The sequence below is a fragment of the Lactuca saligna genome, chromosome 5, assembly GCF_052625555.1.
Source record: "Lactuca saligna cultivar CGN05327 chromosome 5, ASM5262555v1, whole genome shotgun sequence".
Taxonomy (NCBI): Eukaryota; Viridiplantae; Streptophyta; class Magnoliopsida; order Asterales; family Asteraceae; genus Lactuca; species Lactuca saligna.
The window spans coordinates 35,933,317-35,951,733 of record NC_136421.1 but is presented as its reverse complement, the minus strand read 5'-3'; the positions used below and the strand labels follow the sequence as shown (position 1 = coordinate 35,951,733).

At 32.4% G+C, this 18,417-nt stretch overlaps 3 protein-coding genes across 8 annotated transcripts; 2 read left to right on the top strand and 1 right to left on the bottom strand.

Annotated features, from left to right (window-relative positions):
• The first annotated feature begins 1,093 nt into the window (after positions 1–1,093).
• On the top strand, positions 1,094–9,367 carry LOC144997185 (pentatricopeptide repeat-containing protein At4g18975, chloroplastic-like). Of its 6 annotated transcripts, XM_078957030.1 has the most exons (9): positions 1,094–1,351; positions 6,010–6,548; positions 7,325–7,434; positions 7,518–7,577; positions 7,808–7,881; positions 8,166–8,262; positions 8,353–8,496; positions 8,631–8,843; positions 8,937–9,367. In XM_078957030.1, the coding sequence occupies exons 3-9, from the start codon at positions 7,366–7,368 to the stop codon at positions 9,126–9,128; spliced, it is 849 nt and encodes a 282-aa protein (XP_078813156.1). In that variant the 5' UTR covers positions 1,094–1,351; positions 6,010–6,548; positions 7,325–7,365; the 3' UTR covers positions 9,129–9,367. The 6 variants fall into 6 exon arrangements, with proteins under 6 accessions (XP_078813156.1, XP_078813157.1, XP_078813155.1 ...); XM_078957031.1 differs by lacking the exon at positions 6,010–6,548 and having other exon boundaries at positions 7,337–7,434; XM_078957029.1 differs by lacking the exon at positions 6,010–6,548.
• A 238-nt stretch (positions 9,368–9,605) lies between these two features.
• On the bottom strand, positions 9,606–16,166 carry LOC145045191 (alpha,alpha-trehalose-phosphate synthase [UDP-forming] 1-like). Its single transcript, XM_078993536.1, has 17 exons — positions 16,141–16,166; positions 15,913–15,988; positions 15,116–15,504; positions 14,643–14,757; positions 14,348–14,449; positions 14,016–14,166; positions 13,572–13,660; positions 13,181–13,229; positions 12,663–12,763; positions 12,279–12,466; positions 12,054–12,171; positions 11,798–11,971; positions 11,427–11,546; positions 11,150–11,237; positions 10,924–11,054; positions 10,364–10,462; positions 9,606–10,223 (listed from the first exon to the last, which is right to left on the bottom strand). The coding sequence occupies exons 1-17, from the start codon at positions 16,164–16,166 to the stop codon at positions 9,909–9,911; spliced, it is 2,331 nt and encodes a 776-aa protein (XP_078849662.1). The 3' UTR covers positions 9,606–9,908.
• Positions 16,167–16,187: 21 nt separating this feature from the next.
• Positions 16,188–18,006, top strand: LOC145045190 (zinc finger BED domain-containing protein RICESLEEPER 2-like). Its single transcript, XM_078993535.1, has 4 exons — positions 16,188–17,561; positions 17,759–17,829; positions 17,886–17,896; positions 17,951–18,006. The coding sequence occupies exons 1-4, from the start codon at positions 16,188–16,190 to the stop codon at positions 18,004–18,006; spliced, it is 1,512 nt and encodes a 503-aa protein (XP_078849661.1).
• The last annotated feature ends 411 nt before the right edge of the window (positions 18,007–18,417 follow it).

Sequence of the window (18,417 nt, the reverse complement as noted above, 5' to 3'; positions counted from 1 at the left end):
AACTTTTGTCGATAAAACCGCAATTTAGTTCTATTCAAATCAAGTCAATTCGGACCAAAGACGGACAAAACCGGACCAATATATATTCTAAACTGGTTTGAGTAACACACACACACACACACACACTATATATATATATATATATATATATATATATATATATATATTAACCGGTTCCGGCGGGTACCCAGCGGGTAGCAGTTCCAAAAAAACGAGAACCGGAACCGGAACCGTTTAAGGCAGTTCCGGTTCCAAAAGCGGGTACCCGGTTCCGATGCTCATCCCTACCGGGAACCAGGGAAGGGAACGATTCAACTATCACTGGTTTTATACCAATTTTTGAACAGGATTGAACCGACCGGTTTTTTCAAAATACATGGAAATAAATCATTTTCAATAATAAACTTTGGTGGGTTTTTTTCACATTTATTTAGATTTTTCTCAATAAAAACATATGGTAAATGATATGATGTTTTTTTATGCACTTGTATTAATCTAAAACTATATTTTGCTTCGGTATTATATTTTATTTTCTTTTTGACGTATGCGAATTGATGTAAAACTTATAGTTATGTGTTGTTTTAATATATTTAGATTGATCTACAACTTATTTTTATGCATATTTTTAATGTTTGAACTTGTAGACGTCAAATTCATGTTTTAATGTATGTATATATGTATGTGTAGAAAAATGATAAAAATTATAGAAACCGGTTGACCCGGCGGTCGAATCGGTCGCCATACCGGTTCAACTAAAAAACCGGTTTTTAAAACATTGGTACTGAACATGTTTTTTTAGTATTATAATTTAGGGAAAATGATGCAACGATCCTATTATGTATTTTACATTTGCCCATTTAATTTTTAAACTTATTTGCGTGTTTTTGGAAAGAATAAGCTTAGGGACTGTTTGTTTACCACTTAATACGTCTTAAAAAGAAGCATGTCTTAATCTAACCAATTAAGGGGGTGTTTGATACCCGTCTGACTGGGTAGACATATGGGCTGACTCGGTCAGATATTTACTGTTTGATGATATGCTTTGTCGGTTAGCCGTCTGGCCCAAATGTCTCTGACTGGGAATAAGGACGCTTCTACCCCTCTGTTATCTTTCTTCCCTCGTTATCCGATACCCATTCTTTCAAACGTAACCTAAAAAAAAAAAGCGCAGACACAAAAATCGCCGCCTCCTCCATCGACAGCTAACCGCCATCTCACTCGTCGCTGCCATCTAGCCGCCATCTAGCTGCCGTCTCGCCACCATCTCGCCGGCTAAAGAGAACTCGCCATCTCCGAGCAATTTCTCTCGCTTTCCCTGTCATTCAAGATCACTGTAATTCATCAAAAACGGGTAAGCTAATCTTCTCCTGTTATGTTAATACTATTTGAAATCAGAATCGCTTATGCTATCATGTTATGCAATCTGATGTATAATGTATAAAATCAGAATCCGATTTGCTCTAATAAATCTGAAATTTTAATTACCTGTATCAAATTGAAGCTTTCCCTTTCTTCTTAATAATTTTTGAAATCGGTTATGCTTGAGAGCTAGACTTTTATTTCTTGTTTGCCATTGTTGTTCACAAAGTTGTAGCTTTCCCTGTATCAAATTCCATAGAAACAACAGGAAGAATAATAATTGGTTTTGAAATAAAAAATTGATTTGATTTGAGTTGTTGCCCTTTTCTTGTGTGTCATATTTGTTTTGAGTTGTTTCCCTGTATCAAATTGCATAGAAGCAAGTCACAACAGGAAGCTTTCCCTTTTTCCTAATATTTTTTGAGGTTAATGTTTTAGGATTTGATTTGTTTTGAGTTGTTGCCCTTTTTGTGAAATCAGAAATCAAAAATTAGTTTTGAAATAAAAAATTGTTCTTTTCCTAATTTAAGCCCTGTTTTGCACAGCAACAGAAACTATAATTATTGGAGAATAATAATTTTCTTATGCAAAGCCCTTCAAATCTTCTTTCTCCATACATGATTTCACCTAACACCCAAAATCTCTTCAATAGGCTATTTGACTAGTTAAGATTCACACTTTCAAACTCAAATTCAAAACAAATATGCTGTATCATTTTGTGTGATGACATTAATTTGGATTATGTGAGTTTAAGCAATTAAAACACTAATGATGAGTTACAAATTATGAGATACATAAAGTAAATATTTTATGTAAGAGATCATCTTTGTGAATTGTGACAAAGTAGTTTTTTTTTTTTTTATATGGATACACGACTACCTTCCTATCCCATTATAATGGAATTTCCTAGGTATGTTGTTGTTTTTTATCAAGTAAATAGTTTTTCTTCCAAAACAGTAATTCTTAAAAATGTATATTTATATTTGTATAGACTAGTATGGATTAGTCGATGATAATTGATAATCCTGGGAAAGAGTATAAATGTGGAAATTTAGAGGGTCATTTTCCATTTAATATTTATATGGTTAGTTGGGACAGTTGGAAGTTTGGATGTACTTGTTTTTATAATTATTCAACAATTTATACCTTTTTCTTGGTTATGTACAAAAAGAGAAATGAATGGAATGAAAATACTTAACAATTACAAAAATACCCATACAACACAAAATTCATAGAATTCAATATATTCAACATTATCTAGTCAAAACTTATAGTTTTTATCATAATAATGAGATACTAATTGAACTAAAAAACATATCAAAGTCTTTTGACTTTTATTTTGTTATGTGGCAATTACAGGTAGAGAATTTGATTAAAGATTGTAGTTGGGGAAAGTTAATGTGGCTAAACTATATAATACTATATATAAAAGCTACAGAGGGAGCTGAAGGTATTGGGTTTTTACGGATTTGTGTGTGATTAGCAGGTATACATGTTATGTGCTCCATTCCATATTATCAATAGATTGGAAGGCGAAAAGCTATCATCATTAACCTCTACATAATCACTAATTATAATCTGTGTGTAATTTATGAAGATGCCACAAAATTGAAAACTACACAGACACAGCCACGATTACATGATATTATAGCATAGCACACAAAGAAGAATACACTAAATGGAACACATTAAGATAAAAAAAAACTAAAGGTAGAGAGATGATAACCTTTAAATGACGTTCCTTGATGAGTGTAACTTGAAAGAAAACCTTCAAACGGGATTACGGGTACTAAGAATGCTCAAAATGAAGCCCTATGCTGCAGAGAGAATGATATGCTGCCGTACATGGATGATTTTATGCGAGTTTTGAGATGGAGATTGCTAATTTCTTTCCGATTTGGAGGGAAATCAATTCATAAGTGGCTGATTTTTCAGCGTTCATGTCTTCACGATAGATACAAGGGCAGAATCGGAAGATGTCTAATAGAGCCTCAATAGAATGAAAAATAAAAATCAGGGGTGCCCGCGACTGAAAACACGGCGTTTGGATTTTTTTTTTTTTTTTTTTTGAGTAAATAATTGGGAAAATGACGCGAGATATTTATTCAGTCATTTAATTTAATTTATTTTCTTTTTATTTTATTTATTTTTGTGGGAACAAACTATTTAGTCACTGGACCTGCTTTAACCGGTTAATAAAGCCATGCAATTAAATAAAATGTCACATAATAATTTTTTTTTTTAAATGTGGGCCACGTTGATTAGGATATGTTTGAAAAACATCATTGATTTCTTTCAGGCATTTCATCAAATAGTTTCTCTGAACAATTGTTCAAATTGATATATGTTATATCTGATCAAAGGATTATTTTTCCATCCATCTGTAAACCTGGAAAAAGTCATATAAGGAGTTGTGATTTGGTAGAGGGGGTGTTTGAAGCTTTGAAAGGGACAAACAATACTCGTTTTGATGCATCAAGAATCGTTGTGAATCTTCCAAATTTAAGACGAGTTGATTTGGAGTGGCTACCTTTTCTCAGGTATATATCGAAGAGTAAGATAGACATTATTTGAGTTTCCGAAGCTAACAACAGTCTCTATATATGGCCAGATGAAAGTGGTAATTGCTAAGGATGCAAAGGTTGTTGTTGAAAAAGTATCTAATGGAAAAAAGAGTTAGGTTATGTTGTCCTTAATATTTAGAAAACATTCATATCTCAAGGGGTTTTGCTTTGCGAAGGATGATTTTTCATTCCATTATTGGTTGAGAAATTAAATTGCTTCCTACTTTTTATACCTACAAATGTTCCTATCCAATAAAATTATAACAAATGTCATCATTTCATATTTTTTTAACTAACTCATTAAGGGTATATTAGGAATATATTAAATAAAATTAAATTGAATGGTAATTTGTCATAATTTTAATGGGTAGAAATAAATATAGGTATAAAAGGTAGGAGGTAATTTAATTTCTCTTATTGGAAACTTCGACTATGGAGCAGTGCCCGAAGTGTGAGGGTTTTGTAAAAAATATGAAGATGTATGATTAGATTGAGAATTGAGACAGAAGGAGGAGAACAAGGAGTAGGAAATTTGAGACTTTTAAAAATCAACATTGGTTAAGGGAAAATGGTTAACCGGATGACCCTTTCTTTCGGGAAATTTGAGAAAGAAAGGGTCATCCGGTTAACCATTTTCCCTTAACCAATGTTGCTATAATATCATGTAATCGTGGCTGTGTCTGTGTAGTTTTCAATTTTGTGGCATCTTCATAAATTACACACAGATTATAATTAGTGATTATGTAGAGGTTAATGATGATAGCTTTTCGCCTTCCAATCTATTGATAATATGGAATGGAGCACATAACATGTATACCTGCTAATCACACACAAATCCGTAAAAACCCAATACCTTCAGCTCCCTCTGTAGCTTTTATATATAGTATTATATAGTTTAGCCACATTAACTTTCCCCAACTACAATCTTTAATCAAATTCTCTACCTGTAATTGCCACATAACAAAATAAAAGTCAAAAGACTTTGATATGTTTTTTAGTTCAATTAGTATCTCATTATTATGATAAAAACTATAAGTTTTGACTAGATAATGTTGAATATATTGAATTCTATGAATTTTGTGTTGTATGGGTATTTTTGTAATTGTTAAGTATTTTCATTCCATTCATTTCTCTTTTTGTACATAACCAAGAAAAAGGTATATTGTAACCTAACTTCAAACTCCCCAAATTTTTTGTTACTTTCAACTCTTGAGAAATCGTTACGTTTTTACAAAACTTGGATTAGTCAAATCAGCAGCCTTAAGTTAAAGATTTTTATATTTGAGTTTATTTGTGTACATATAAGTTAAATTCAGACTATGTCAGATGTATGAATTTTGGTTGTTTGGCAGGATCTGAATTTTTAAGAGCTGAATTTTTAAGTAGTCTGAATTTCTAAGAGGGTCTGAATTTTTAAGATCTGAATTTTCAAATGTTGTTTGGTTGGAACCTCTGAATTATAGTGCTGAATTATAAAAATGACTATTTTACCCTTCTATTTTATTTTTCGCTTAATTTAATAATTTTTTTTATAAAATAACCAAATACCAAATCAACTTTTTTTATAAACACTATATAAAATCCAAATTAAACATAACTGAAAATTAATATTAATCCAAATCAAACATAACACTGTCAACAATAAATTTCAACATATTTCAGCAAATGAAAAAAAATTCAACATATTTCAGCAAATGAAAAAAAATCAGCAACTTATATTAGCAATTAGGAACACATTTTCTATAAAAAAAAATCTATCTGAAGAATCAGTTGAACTTGTATAAAAATTTTATGAAGAACCAATCTTCTCATGTATATTCTTCATTACTAACCATGAGCTACACCACAAATCAATGGAAACATGACGAAGGAAGAACCAATCAAGTATGAATCAAAATAATTATACCTAATTACATCTACTGTTTATTAATTTCCTATACGAAAAACAAAATTAATACCTATGAAAAGAAAAAAAAAAAAAAAAACTGTAGAAAAACATAAAACTGGGAGTGAATTTCAAAACTCGATTTTTAGACATAAATTTCTACCTAGATTCTTAAAAATCTCGATTTCAAACAATTTTCAGGTTTCAATTTCGATTTTAATAACTCGATTATGAGAAAATCGATTTCAAATTGGAGAATGAAAAACACACCCACAGAGAAAGACTGGAGGAAGGCGGTGACCGGTGGTGGTTGTTGGAGAAATCGATTTCATAAACTCAATTTAAGAAAATCGATTTCAGAAAATTTGGGAGTGATAGAATTTCAGGGATTGGAGAAGAATGAAAGCTAAACCTGATGCCTTGCTGTCAGACCGGGGGTCTAGGACGGTGGCGTCGGAGGTCTCGTGTCGGCGGTGTACAACGAGTTCGACTGAGAGGGTTGGCATGGAGACGTCAAAGAAGGTAGAGGAAATAAGAGGGATGAAGAATGAACAGAGGCGGAATTCTTGGGTAGGGTTGGGCATAAAGGGAAACGTGTCTTTTTTTTTTTCTTTCAGATGTGGTTTCAGATGTGGCCTAGAGTCTGATCGAGATGCAAAAATAAGAGATAAACAAACACACTTAGGCCCCGTTTGATAGTTGCTGACTGAGAAAGTTCTGACTGGGAAAGGTCTGTTTGGGTAAGAAATCCTGACTGAGTAAGAAATCTTGTTGTTTGATTGTACATCTGACTGAATGTGCTGAGTGATGAAAAATGACCATTTTACCCTGCTGTTATATATAGTGATGGATTAAATTGTTGAATAATTATAAAAACAAATACATCCAAACTTCCAACTGTCCCAACTAACCATATAAATATAAAAGTCAAAAGACTTTGATATGTTTTTTAGTTCAATTAGTATCTCATTATTATGATAAAAACTATAAGTTTTGACTAGATAATGTTGAATATATTGAATTCTATGAATTTTGTGTTGTATGGGTATTTTTGTAATTGTTAAGTATTTTCATTCCATTCATTTCTCTTTTTGTACATAACCAAGAAAAAGGTATATTATAACCTAACTTCAAACTCCCCAAATTTTTTGTTACTTTCAACTCTTGAGAAATCGTTACGTTTTTACAAAACTTGGATTAGTCAAATCAGCAGCCTTAAGTTAAAGATTTTTATATTTGAGTTTATTTGTGTACATATAAGTTAAATTCAGACTATGTCAGATGTATGAATTTTGCAAATTACAAAAAAAAAAAAACACTTGCTAATTAAGTAGTGGGTACCGTTTTCTTTTACGATTCATTAAGGTTAATCTAGCTGCTAATTATTTTTATATGCTAAAAATCAGTATGAATTTGATTTTGGTAAAAGTGCAATATGATTATGTACTATTATTTGATGATATATGTTTATAAGGTGGTGTTGATTTTTAGAAAGTTTAACAATTCATTGCAAAAGCTTCATATTCAGATCCACCAACAGAAGTTTATAGATCAAAGATGTTGAAAGCACAAAGCATGCTGACAACTCAAATGTCATTTCCAATTTCATTAGCTAAACAAAATCAGGTCAAAAGAATAGTCTTTTCTAAGCTTCCTTCTACTTTAAATCTTATATTCATTTTGTATTTGTTTCTTATTCTTGTTGTTAGATAGGTGTGTTTGGAATCCAAGATTCCTCCTTTATTAAAACCCCTTCCATTAGACAAAAGGTAAACATACATTCCTACCATTCAACCCTTTATTTGTTTTCAATTTTCTTGTTTTTTTCTCTTTGATGCCAAACTGAGTCCTTTATAAATACAAATCAATTTTCTTGTTTTTTCAATTGTTTGTTATAACATTCTGCTTGTTTTCTCATTTTAATCACTATTAAAATACATTCGAATGTTAGTTGCCTTTGTTTCCTCTCTTAAATTCATGATTTTGAGACTTTACACAGGAAATTTGGCATGTTGTCAAGTGTTCCAAGAATCAAAGTTCTCGACAGCTCATCAAGTTAAATGATGTGGACAGGTAAGCAAGCTACTTCTTTGTTTTCTTTATTTTGATTTATGATTATTTACTAAACCACCCTTTTCGAAATCTTAATGAACTATTTTCCCCCTTTTAACTATTCACCAAGTTTTTCTGTCATCAAGATCTATACAACAATTTTGAAATTATCTTTTATTCCTGCCATTTGTCATCATGCATTTTTCTTTGTATATTAAATAATCTATTGAGACATGTTGTGACTTAGTTTGTTGTTTTAAGGATTTTGATTGTTGAGGTTAAAGTTTTATTAACAAATATTGCAGAAAAGTTGCCAAAAAGCCAAGTAAGACAGAACACCACTTATGGAATAAGAGAGATTCTGCTGCATCTGGCCAAAAGGCATTGAATCTTGTTCGGATTGTAAGTGCTTATTATTATTATTATTATTATTATTATTATTTTTTTTTTATATTGTTATTAAAGTTATTAAATTTGTGAATTTACTTACAGGTTTGTGGTTTGCCAAATGAGAAAGAAGCTGTTTATGGAGAACTTGATAAATGGACAGCTTGGGAGTCAGAATTCCCAGTGATTGCAGTTGCCAAAGCTCTTAATATCCTTAAACAACGCAAACAATGGAAACGAGTCATTCAAGTATGTTCTCAACATATATATATATATATATATATATATATATATATATATATATATATATATATATATATATATATATATATATATATATATATATATATTTAAAAAGCTTCCAAACACATGGCATTGTACAGGTGGCGAAATGGATGTTTGGGAAAGGTCAAGGAATGACAATGGGAACATTTGACACCCTCCTACACGCATTTGATATGGAGCAAAGGGTAGATGAAGCAGAGTCATTTTGGAACATGTTTTTGCATACACATGAAAGATCAATCTCAAAAAGGTTGTTTTCAAGAATCATATCCATTTATGCTCATCATAACATGCCCCAAAATATTATAGAGGTAAACAATTCCTGTTGCTTTCCAACATACATACAACTTAAATTATTGTGTAAGTTGTAGTAAAAGTTTAATCTCTTGTAAATAATGAATCAGGTGTTTGCAGACATGGAGGAACTTGGAGTGAAACCAGATGAGGACACCACAAGGAAAGTTGCGCGTGCTTTTCAAATAGTGGGTGAAAAGGAAAAACAACAATTAGTCCTTAAAAAATACTTAAGTCAATGGAAATACATTCATTTTAAAGGTGAACGAGTTAGGGTTAGAAGATACACATCAGATGAATAGAATCTATAACAACTCATTGTGTAGCACCAATACAGACATAACAGGTTGTACTGTGTTTGTCTGACATGTGACATGGGACTCTGACTAATGTCAGTTGGACAAAAGTTACATTTTTTTGTCCTACTCAGAAAAGGTGGGACATGGTCTTGTTGTTAGATCTTTCATATGTGGAAAAGACAAAAATGCCCTCATTATAACTCATCCCACTTGTATATAATTGGAAATAACCCTTGGATCCATTGTATTGTATGTTATCCATGTTTACAATAATAGTTTGTACCTTGTAACAAAAATGTCTTCTCTGATTTTTTTTTAAGAAAAAAAAATCGTTTTTAAACTTTTACCAAATTAATGTAGTACACAATCAACAAAATACCATTCTCAATTTCTCATACATTAATACATAATATAATGTTTCTTATTTCCCCACACGATCTATAAACCATATAAACAAATTCCAATATTATTGCACTCAAAATAATATGTAAACAGCTCAGTGAATTTTTCATACAAGGAGGTGACTGCTTTCCACATCTTAAAAGCTACACAAAAATTTGCTATCAACAAGTGTAGAAAAAATTGGCAAGCCGACAACTTTCAAAACAAAAATGTGCAATCCACTGACTCAAGGGGCCCCACAGAAGTGCATTTTAGAACATTTTTCTAGCTTTTGAGATTTGTAACATGAGTTACTATTGCAAGAAATACCTTTTATCCATGCTAGCAATGTATTTACCACTGTTAACATTTTGTGTGTGTGTGTATTCACTATTATTACGACTATAAAACATCTGCCATTTGTTTTAACAGCGAGACAACATCGGCTGATGAACTTAAGAGATACCTAGCACTGGATCGCTTTCTTTTGACTGAACAAGAGAAGTAATTATTACTATTGAGATCAAGAATTGATGGTGTGGCATCTTTTTTGTCCCCATTGCTAATATGTTTGCTGTTGGAAGGTGGAAACGGATGAGATTTTTTATGTCCTGTAGACCCGTTTCGATCCGAAGATGATCCGTTGACCGGGGTCGATAAACTTGACCTCACCGGAGTAGGTGGCTCTGGCTCAAAAAATGTGTAAAGATCTTCATCCTAATACAATAAGGATTTAAATAGATTATAGAGATAGTGAGTTGTATGTATATGATAGTATTTTGGTTAGATGGAAAGGTATATATATATATATATATATATATATATATATATATATATATATATATATATATATATACCTTGGGGAGGAAATGTCCCACACATAGAACATAGTCGATTGGTTCCCTTGTGTCTTTATAATGTATCACTTGTCCTAAAATACGTTTAATTCCTACACCCTAAAAAGGATTGGAGAAAAACGGATCACATGATAAAGTTGCAAATTTTTGTCTCACGCAAAAAAGCAGGAAGGAATCCCTCTTGATCTGTTGTATGTGAAAAAGACATGTATACCCTTCTCATCCTCACCATCAAACATAGCCCTAAAAAGCTTGTTCAGTCTGTCATTTCCTATCAAGTGTAACAAAATGCATTTTGTTACATGGGACGAGACTAGAAAAGTTTTCTAGGGCTATTTTCAATGATGAGGATGAGGAGAGCATTTATGTCTTTTTGCAGAGTCGAGAGATCCCGAGCAAGTCCTTTTGACATCGGTCCCAGTCCAATGCACATCAAATACAGTATGGCATGTCACATGGGATGGGACATGCCCATGGGATATATATATATATATATATATATATATATATATATATATATATATATATATATATATATATAAAGAAGTAGAAGGGGAAACCTTGGTGACTCCAGTGGTGCGAACCTCAACGGACCTGCCACCCTGAACAACTTCTACGGATGCATTTGATATGGGTCCTGTACAAAGGTGCTGCAACATGTCTTTAGCTTGAAGCCTTCCAAACTCGATATCTGTAGCCCATAATTAAAGTGAAAATCGAATTAATCTAAAAACATAATATATATATATAAAAGGAAATATAAATTGATGACGATAATAACCTAACCTGCATACTTATAATTCCAAACCAATGATGTCTCACAAAGCTCAAACTGAGATCGAGGAGTTCTCTCGGTGAAATACTCAAACACGTGCTGAAATCAACATATCATAAAGTCTCCCAAGGATATGATTTCAATCGATTATTATTGTAATTGTATAATCATATTCAACACACACTAAATATTTATAAACAGTTTAAATTTTAGACAAAAGTGTTTAGGGTTTGTGGCACATGCTCATGATGATATCGAAAAGGGGAAATGTTGGCTGAATGGACTGACCTTGACACTATCAACCCAATCCATGTGTACTTGAGGCATGTTTCTTGTCCATTTTTTATTGGGTGTTCTTAAAAATACTCCATGTTCAGCAGCTAACCATATGTTTAATTCTCCAAAGTTCTGCATATTCATCAAATAAAACACCAACATTTTATTTGCTAATGATATGAGATGCCTATTTCTTACATTTAATTATACCTGGCAATTCGTGTATTCGTGTCATGAAAACGTGTCAGCCACAAATTTGACACGATATGATTACACAATGAGAAATAAGCTTTATCTCAATTTTTAAGATGTATTCGTGTCGTGTCGTGTCTCTCACAGATTCGTGTCTTCGTGTCTGAAATTGCCAGGTCTACATTTAATACCTTATCAAGGACAGAATGATGGCTTCCACTTAAGATGACTACTGTAGTCTTTGGATCATCACAAAGTCTCTTTAAAGCTTCTTTTGCTTCAGGGTGTAGTCTGGGTTCCATTTCTTTGAATTGATCGAATTGTCTACCCGTATCCATAGGTTCAGTCAGTGTTGAATTAAACCCCTATGAAGTTGAAAGTATACAAACTAATTTTAGAACAACATTTTGTTTTTATTTTTGTATTTAATTTAAAGGGAGAGAATACCAAAATGAGTAAACGGTTGTTCGAATCCAAATATCGGTCAACTGCTTCATTTGTTTCAAGTAGAGGTGGAATTTGTCTAATCCTCAATTGAGCTTCCACAATTGTATCATTCAATTCACTACACATCAAGACAATAAATAAACCACATGCTTACATTTACATTTATTTAATTGATAAAAAAATAAAGTGAATTGATAATATTTGGTAAACAAATAAGATGCATACCTAACAAATGTTTCAGCCCATTCTTGGGATGTATGACTAGTGACATGGACAAAGTTATGGTGGTGTCTTTTTTCCCTTTCCTCAGCAGGCATATTTAGAGCATAACCAATTGAAGAAGCTACTTCTGTAATGTTCCATGGATTTACCAAAATTGCCCCTGCACCTAGAGATTGTGCTGCTCCTGCAAACTATGTGTATGAAACATACAAATTACTACTTCATCCATTCCATGAAAATTGTAATGTTTAATAACTATGCACTTACTTTTTTTTTTGGAAAAATAGAGAAAAGAAAACTAACAATGTACTTTTACCAATTTTTTTTTTCAATTTACCCACTTGACTATCTTTTTGTAGTGATTGAATAATAATTAGGAATAAATACCTCACTTAAGATTAGAACACCTTTCTTTGAAGCTTGACAAGCTACAAATTCATAACTTACAAGATTCATTCCATCCCTTAATGATGTAATAAGAGCCACATCTATGTAAAAAAAAATTGTATATCACTTTATCCACCAATTCGAGAAAATATGATTGTGTTAGGTAGCAAAAAAGACTTGTTAATTGAGATTTTTAAAGGGAGAAAGAAGCATAGTTTAGCATCTATGAGTAAAGTACAAGTGCATAACATAGGGTTAAAATGCAAGAAAGAGCAAACTACTTTCAATTATTTATGTGCTATAGTATCCTACTTCCATTTCAAAAAAATTGAAAGTATAAAGCTATAATTGGGTATCTTTTCAAAGTAGAATATGTTAATAAGAAAAAAAAAAAGGAAATACAATGTTGTAATAGAAAGAAATGAAAGTGAGATGTTATAATAGACAAATAAATAAAAGTACGTTATTTCTTGCATTCAAACAGCATAACACATGATTTGGTAGGGGTTAAAGCATACCCGTAATGGCGTATAATGCACATAATCCATGAAAGTCAAGAGAGCGATCCTGTATAAAGAAAAGGAATCACAGATTTCAAGGCTAAAAAATCATGGGATATTATTCTATTGATGCATCTACAAGAAGAGAAGAATCTTTCACACAATCATCATCTTGTATTTTGTAGTTTAATTAACCTTTTTCTCCCATTTGCATGAGTGTACTCTTATTAGTATTGGTCCCAAAGGTATAACAGTATTTGTAGGGGGGAGGGGGGGATCGAATACAAATTATTCAAGTTTTAAGATATTTCTTGATAATATAATAATCAACCATTATACATTGAATCAATATCTTGTGTTTTAACTCAAGATTCAACAAGATGTTTTTCAATTAAAAGAAAAGACAAACCAAATGATGAATAGGGACAGTTGTAAGGCTCCCAAATCTTCCATTAATTCTTCCAACAATTTCATGAACTTGACATGTGAGCTTTTGATCTGTTAATCCACAAAGAACAAAAATAGAAATGACACGAGTTTCATGCTTCGATAATTGATCCATTAATCATAAAGGAAAAAAGAAATAGCAACATACTTTTATTTATTTGTGTATCATAGCATCCTACTTTCATTTCTTTCTAGTAGAATAATATAATTTCAATCTTTTTATTATTAAGGCATTGTACTTTAAAAATCCTAGCCAATTTTAGCATTTTAACTGGGTAGCTATTTCAAATTACAATGTTGTAATAGGATAAAATAAAAGTAAGATCCTATAAATAATAAATAAACAAATAAACAAAAGTATGTTGTTATTTCTTGCATTTAACCCTTAAAATGATTGAAAGCATACACTCGGGAACATCTGTTCTTGTTGGCACTGCAATCTGAAGCAACACCACTTTGTCATGCCAATCCGGATTTTCTTCCAAGAATTTTTCAAATGCCAAAATCTTTTGTGGAATTCCCTTAATCATGTCAAGGCGATCGACTCCTAACATTACCTTCATATAAAAAAAAAAACCAATGAGAAATGCCAAGATATGCATGTGCATACCCTGAAAAGAAACTTTTAGTTTTTTTGTACTGTAACAAATTATTGAAAATTTGAAAATTCCATATTGTATTGCATCCCTTGAAAAAGATTTGTTTTGGTAGTGCATACACAGGTAGATTATGATTTACCTTTCGACCAGCAAATCTCTCCTCCAATTCTTTTATATGTTCTTTGATTTGAGGAAGTTGAATTGCTCGTATAAACCTACCAGGATCTATCCCAATAGGAAACTGTGCTTTCAAAACCCAATATATGAATCTGAATCAGTAGCTGCTTCAAGATTCTAAGTTTTGTGCTCATAAAACATAACAAAATATACATAACTGAATATATATATATATATATATATATATATATATATATATATATATATATATATATATATATATATATATATAAACGAAAGATGATCAAGTAATTTACCGCAGCAACACGAGTAAGTTTCCCTTGATCCTCCACTCCATCAGGAGTACCCTCAAGGCCAAGAATTCGAGTACATGCACTCACAAAGTGCCTTGCATAATCATAAGTGTGGAAGCTGACATATATATAGCACATGTTAGCATCAATACTATCTCCGTTAGGCATAGGACTGACAATTTGTCCATACACTGTCTGTCCCGTCCAAAACAAACGTGTGTCCCATCCAAGATAGACTCCAGGACGGGACAGACAGACAGTCTGCCCATCTGTCTAGGACAGGACACGGGACAGGGCAGACTTTTTGCCCAAGCCAGATAGTCTGCCCAAAAGGCAGACTGTCTGTTCTGAGTCGTCTTCCCGCCAGACTGTCTAGGACATAGTGTAACAAACATAGCCTTAGGGATGAAAGTAGTGATTGAGGCTGAAAGGGGCTAATATTTTTACGGAACAAATTTTAGAATGTAAGCCTTTACCCAACAAGATCGGCTACAAGAACGGCTCGTAGCAGCTCAGATCGGGAAGGGAGTGTTCTCTGAATCTCGGAGGAAGGAAACGGTGTGTGTAGAAACCAACCAACTTTCATCTTATTATTACGTTCTTTCAAATATTTAGGTAGAAACATCAAATGGTAATCATGACACCAAATGACATCCCCTTCTATATAATGCTCACTCACCACATCAACAAACAACTGATTAGCTTTCTTGTAAGCATCAAATTGAGATTGAAAACTACGAGTAGTAGCAAGATGATCCTCTTGTGGGAGACCAAGGTAATGGAAGAGAGGCCATAAGATATTATTACAATATCCGTTGTAATACAGATTAACAAGATCTTCGTCAAGAAAAACCGGGACACACCTCTGCATACCAACAATTGCTAGAGTAACAACCTTGTTTTTTTTTCTTCAAAATATTAACACATCTTCTTTAAACATGAATAAATGGAAGAATAGCAACGTGCTTTAATTTATTTGCGTGTTATAGCATCATACTTCCATTTCTTTCTATTACAACATTCTAATTTAGTTTTTCTCTTATAAAAACGCATTGTATTTTTTATATCATTGTACTTTTGGTTTTTTTTTCTTCTTATTAAGGCATTGGATTTTTAAAAATCTACTCACAAAAGTAGGATGCTATAAACGTTGCGATTTTCTTCATTTAACCGTTTATATATACACAATCTATAATAGAAAGAAATGAGAGTAGGATGCTATGAAGGTTGTTTTTTTTTTAACCCTTTATAAATAAATATACATACAGTCAACCTTGTCAGCTAAAGCTTTGGTGAGTGATTTCTTCCCGATTTCATCAGTTACATTTACTCCAGCCCATCCGATCCATCTTGTTTCAAATTCAGTTATACCTTTATCAAAGTTTTCCCCCTTTAGAATCTTTTCAAATATAAACATAAGGAAAACACTTTATCTAGATAGCACTTAATTTGGTTATTTTAATGGTGTTTAGAAAAGAAATAATAATATGTTACTATTTACTGCAATTTTCCCTGATAATCAACCATTAGTAAAAAGCGTGTTCTAATATGGTTCTTACAGGCCATTTTGTCGATTCTAATTGGCATTTACAAAAGCGTGTTCTTAGCTTTATTCACTTACCTCCTCCTCATCGTGGGCTTGAGATTGCCGACAATCTTTATAAGTGTTTGAAGGATTGGTGCATTGAGAATAAGGTGTTTACTATTTCGGTTGACAATGCCTCAAATAATGACTCGACTGTTAGGATCTTAAGTGAAACTTTTTCAAGGGTTAAGAAGTTGCCTTGTGGAGGAAAGATGTTTCATGTACGTTGTTGTGCACACATCTTGAATCTTATGGTTAAAGATGGACTTTCTAGAATTGGCCATATCATTGAGGATATACACGACTCTGTCACATTTATCAATCAAAATGAGTCAAGACTCAACTTGTTTTCTGAGATTGTGCAACAATTACAATTGCCACATAGAAAACTTATTCTTGAATGCAAGACAAGGTGGAACTCAACATATGAAATGTTGTCCGCTGCAATCAAATTTAAAGAGGTATTTCCAATGTACAAAGAAAGAGAGCCACGCTACATTAGTTGTCCCACAAATGAAGATTGGATAAATGTGGAAAAGGTATGTGAGATTTTAGAAGTTTTTTACTCTGCAACTAATATTATCTCTGGTAGTGAGTATCCAACTTCAAACCTATTTCTTAATGAAGTTTATAGAATCAAAGTTTTGTTGGACAAGAAGCTTCAAGATCCTAACGAATATTATTTTGTTCATGACATGGTTCGGTGCATGAAACAAAATTTTGATAAGTATTGGGGAGAGTGCAACTTGATGATGTTGATTGGTGCTATTTTAGACCCTAGGTGCAAAATGAGGGTTATTGAGTTTTGTTTTCCTAGGATGTATCCCGAACAGGAAGCTTGTGAAAATATAGACAAAGTTAAAAAAGCTTTATATGAATTGTATGGAGAATATGTGGATGAATATTGTTCTAGTGGCGGTGAAGGAAATTGTGAAACTGTTGTTGGTTTAAGTGGAAACAATGTGAACATTCAACCCTCATCTTCCGGATGGTCCGAGTTTGCTCAGTTTGTAAGAACAGTTGAAAATATACAACCACAAAAATCAGATTTAGATAATTATCTTGAAGAGGGTTGTTACATTTGTGATGCTGGCCCAACACCGTTTGATGCTTTACAATGGTGGCGATCAAATTCGTTAAAATATCGTATATTATCACGCATGGCTCGAGATATACTTTCTATTCCCATCACCACTGTTGCATCGGAAGCTACTTTTAGTGCGGGTAGTAGAGTTATTGACACATATAGAGCATCATTGGCTCCCGAAACGGTTGAAGTCTTACTTTGTGGAGGAGATTGGTGTCGAAGCCTCCATGGTTTGAAAAGAAAGAACAAGGTATGATTCATTTGTTTCTCATTACTTTTTATTTATATTTTATAATTTAATATATTTATTGTTCTCGTGTTTATGCGTTTCAGAAAGAGAAACAACAAATGGAGATCAATCTTCCTATTCCATGACAGATACATGAGAAGTAAGCATATTTAAAATGTTTAAAACTGTAAATTTTAGCTAATTTTTGTTGTTTTCAGGTTAAGTTGTTTTTTTGCTGTTGTTGCTGTTTTTTTGCCATTGTTGCTGCTTTTTTGGTGCTGCTGTTGCTGTTTTTTTTGCCACTGTTGCTGTTTTTTGGTGCTGATTTTTGATGTTGCTGTTTAGGTTAGTTTGCTGTTTTTTTTGGTTATTTATGTTGTATTTTTTGGTTATTGTTGTTATTTTGATAGGTACAAGAGATTGTGTTGGTGCTGAATTGGTAAAATGCAAATACATAGATGCTTGATGATATATTGACATTAGATGTTTCTTTTTGGTATTTTGGATATTTTTAAAATGCAAAGACATAGATGTTTCTTTTTGGTATTTTGGATATATGTAAAATGCAAAGACATAGATGGTTTATTGTGCATTTTTGCTATTTTGGACAATGTAAAAGCATATGGAATGTTTTTAATTTTTGATGATTTTCACCTTTTTTTATTTTTTATTTTTTATTTTTTAATTTTAGTCAAGTTGAACCGAGCTCGCGAGCCGAGCTCGATAGTATCGAGTATTTCACGAGTCGAGTTTGAGCTTCAGATTTAAGCTCGAGGCGAGTTCGAGTCGAGTATCTTAAGTGAGTCGAGATTCGAGCTTGGCAATACTCGGTTCGACTCGACTCGTTTACACCCCTAAGTACAATGAGGAAAACTCA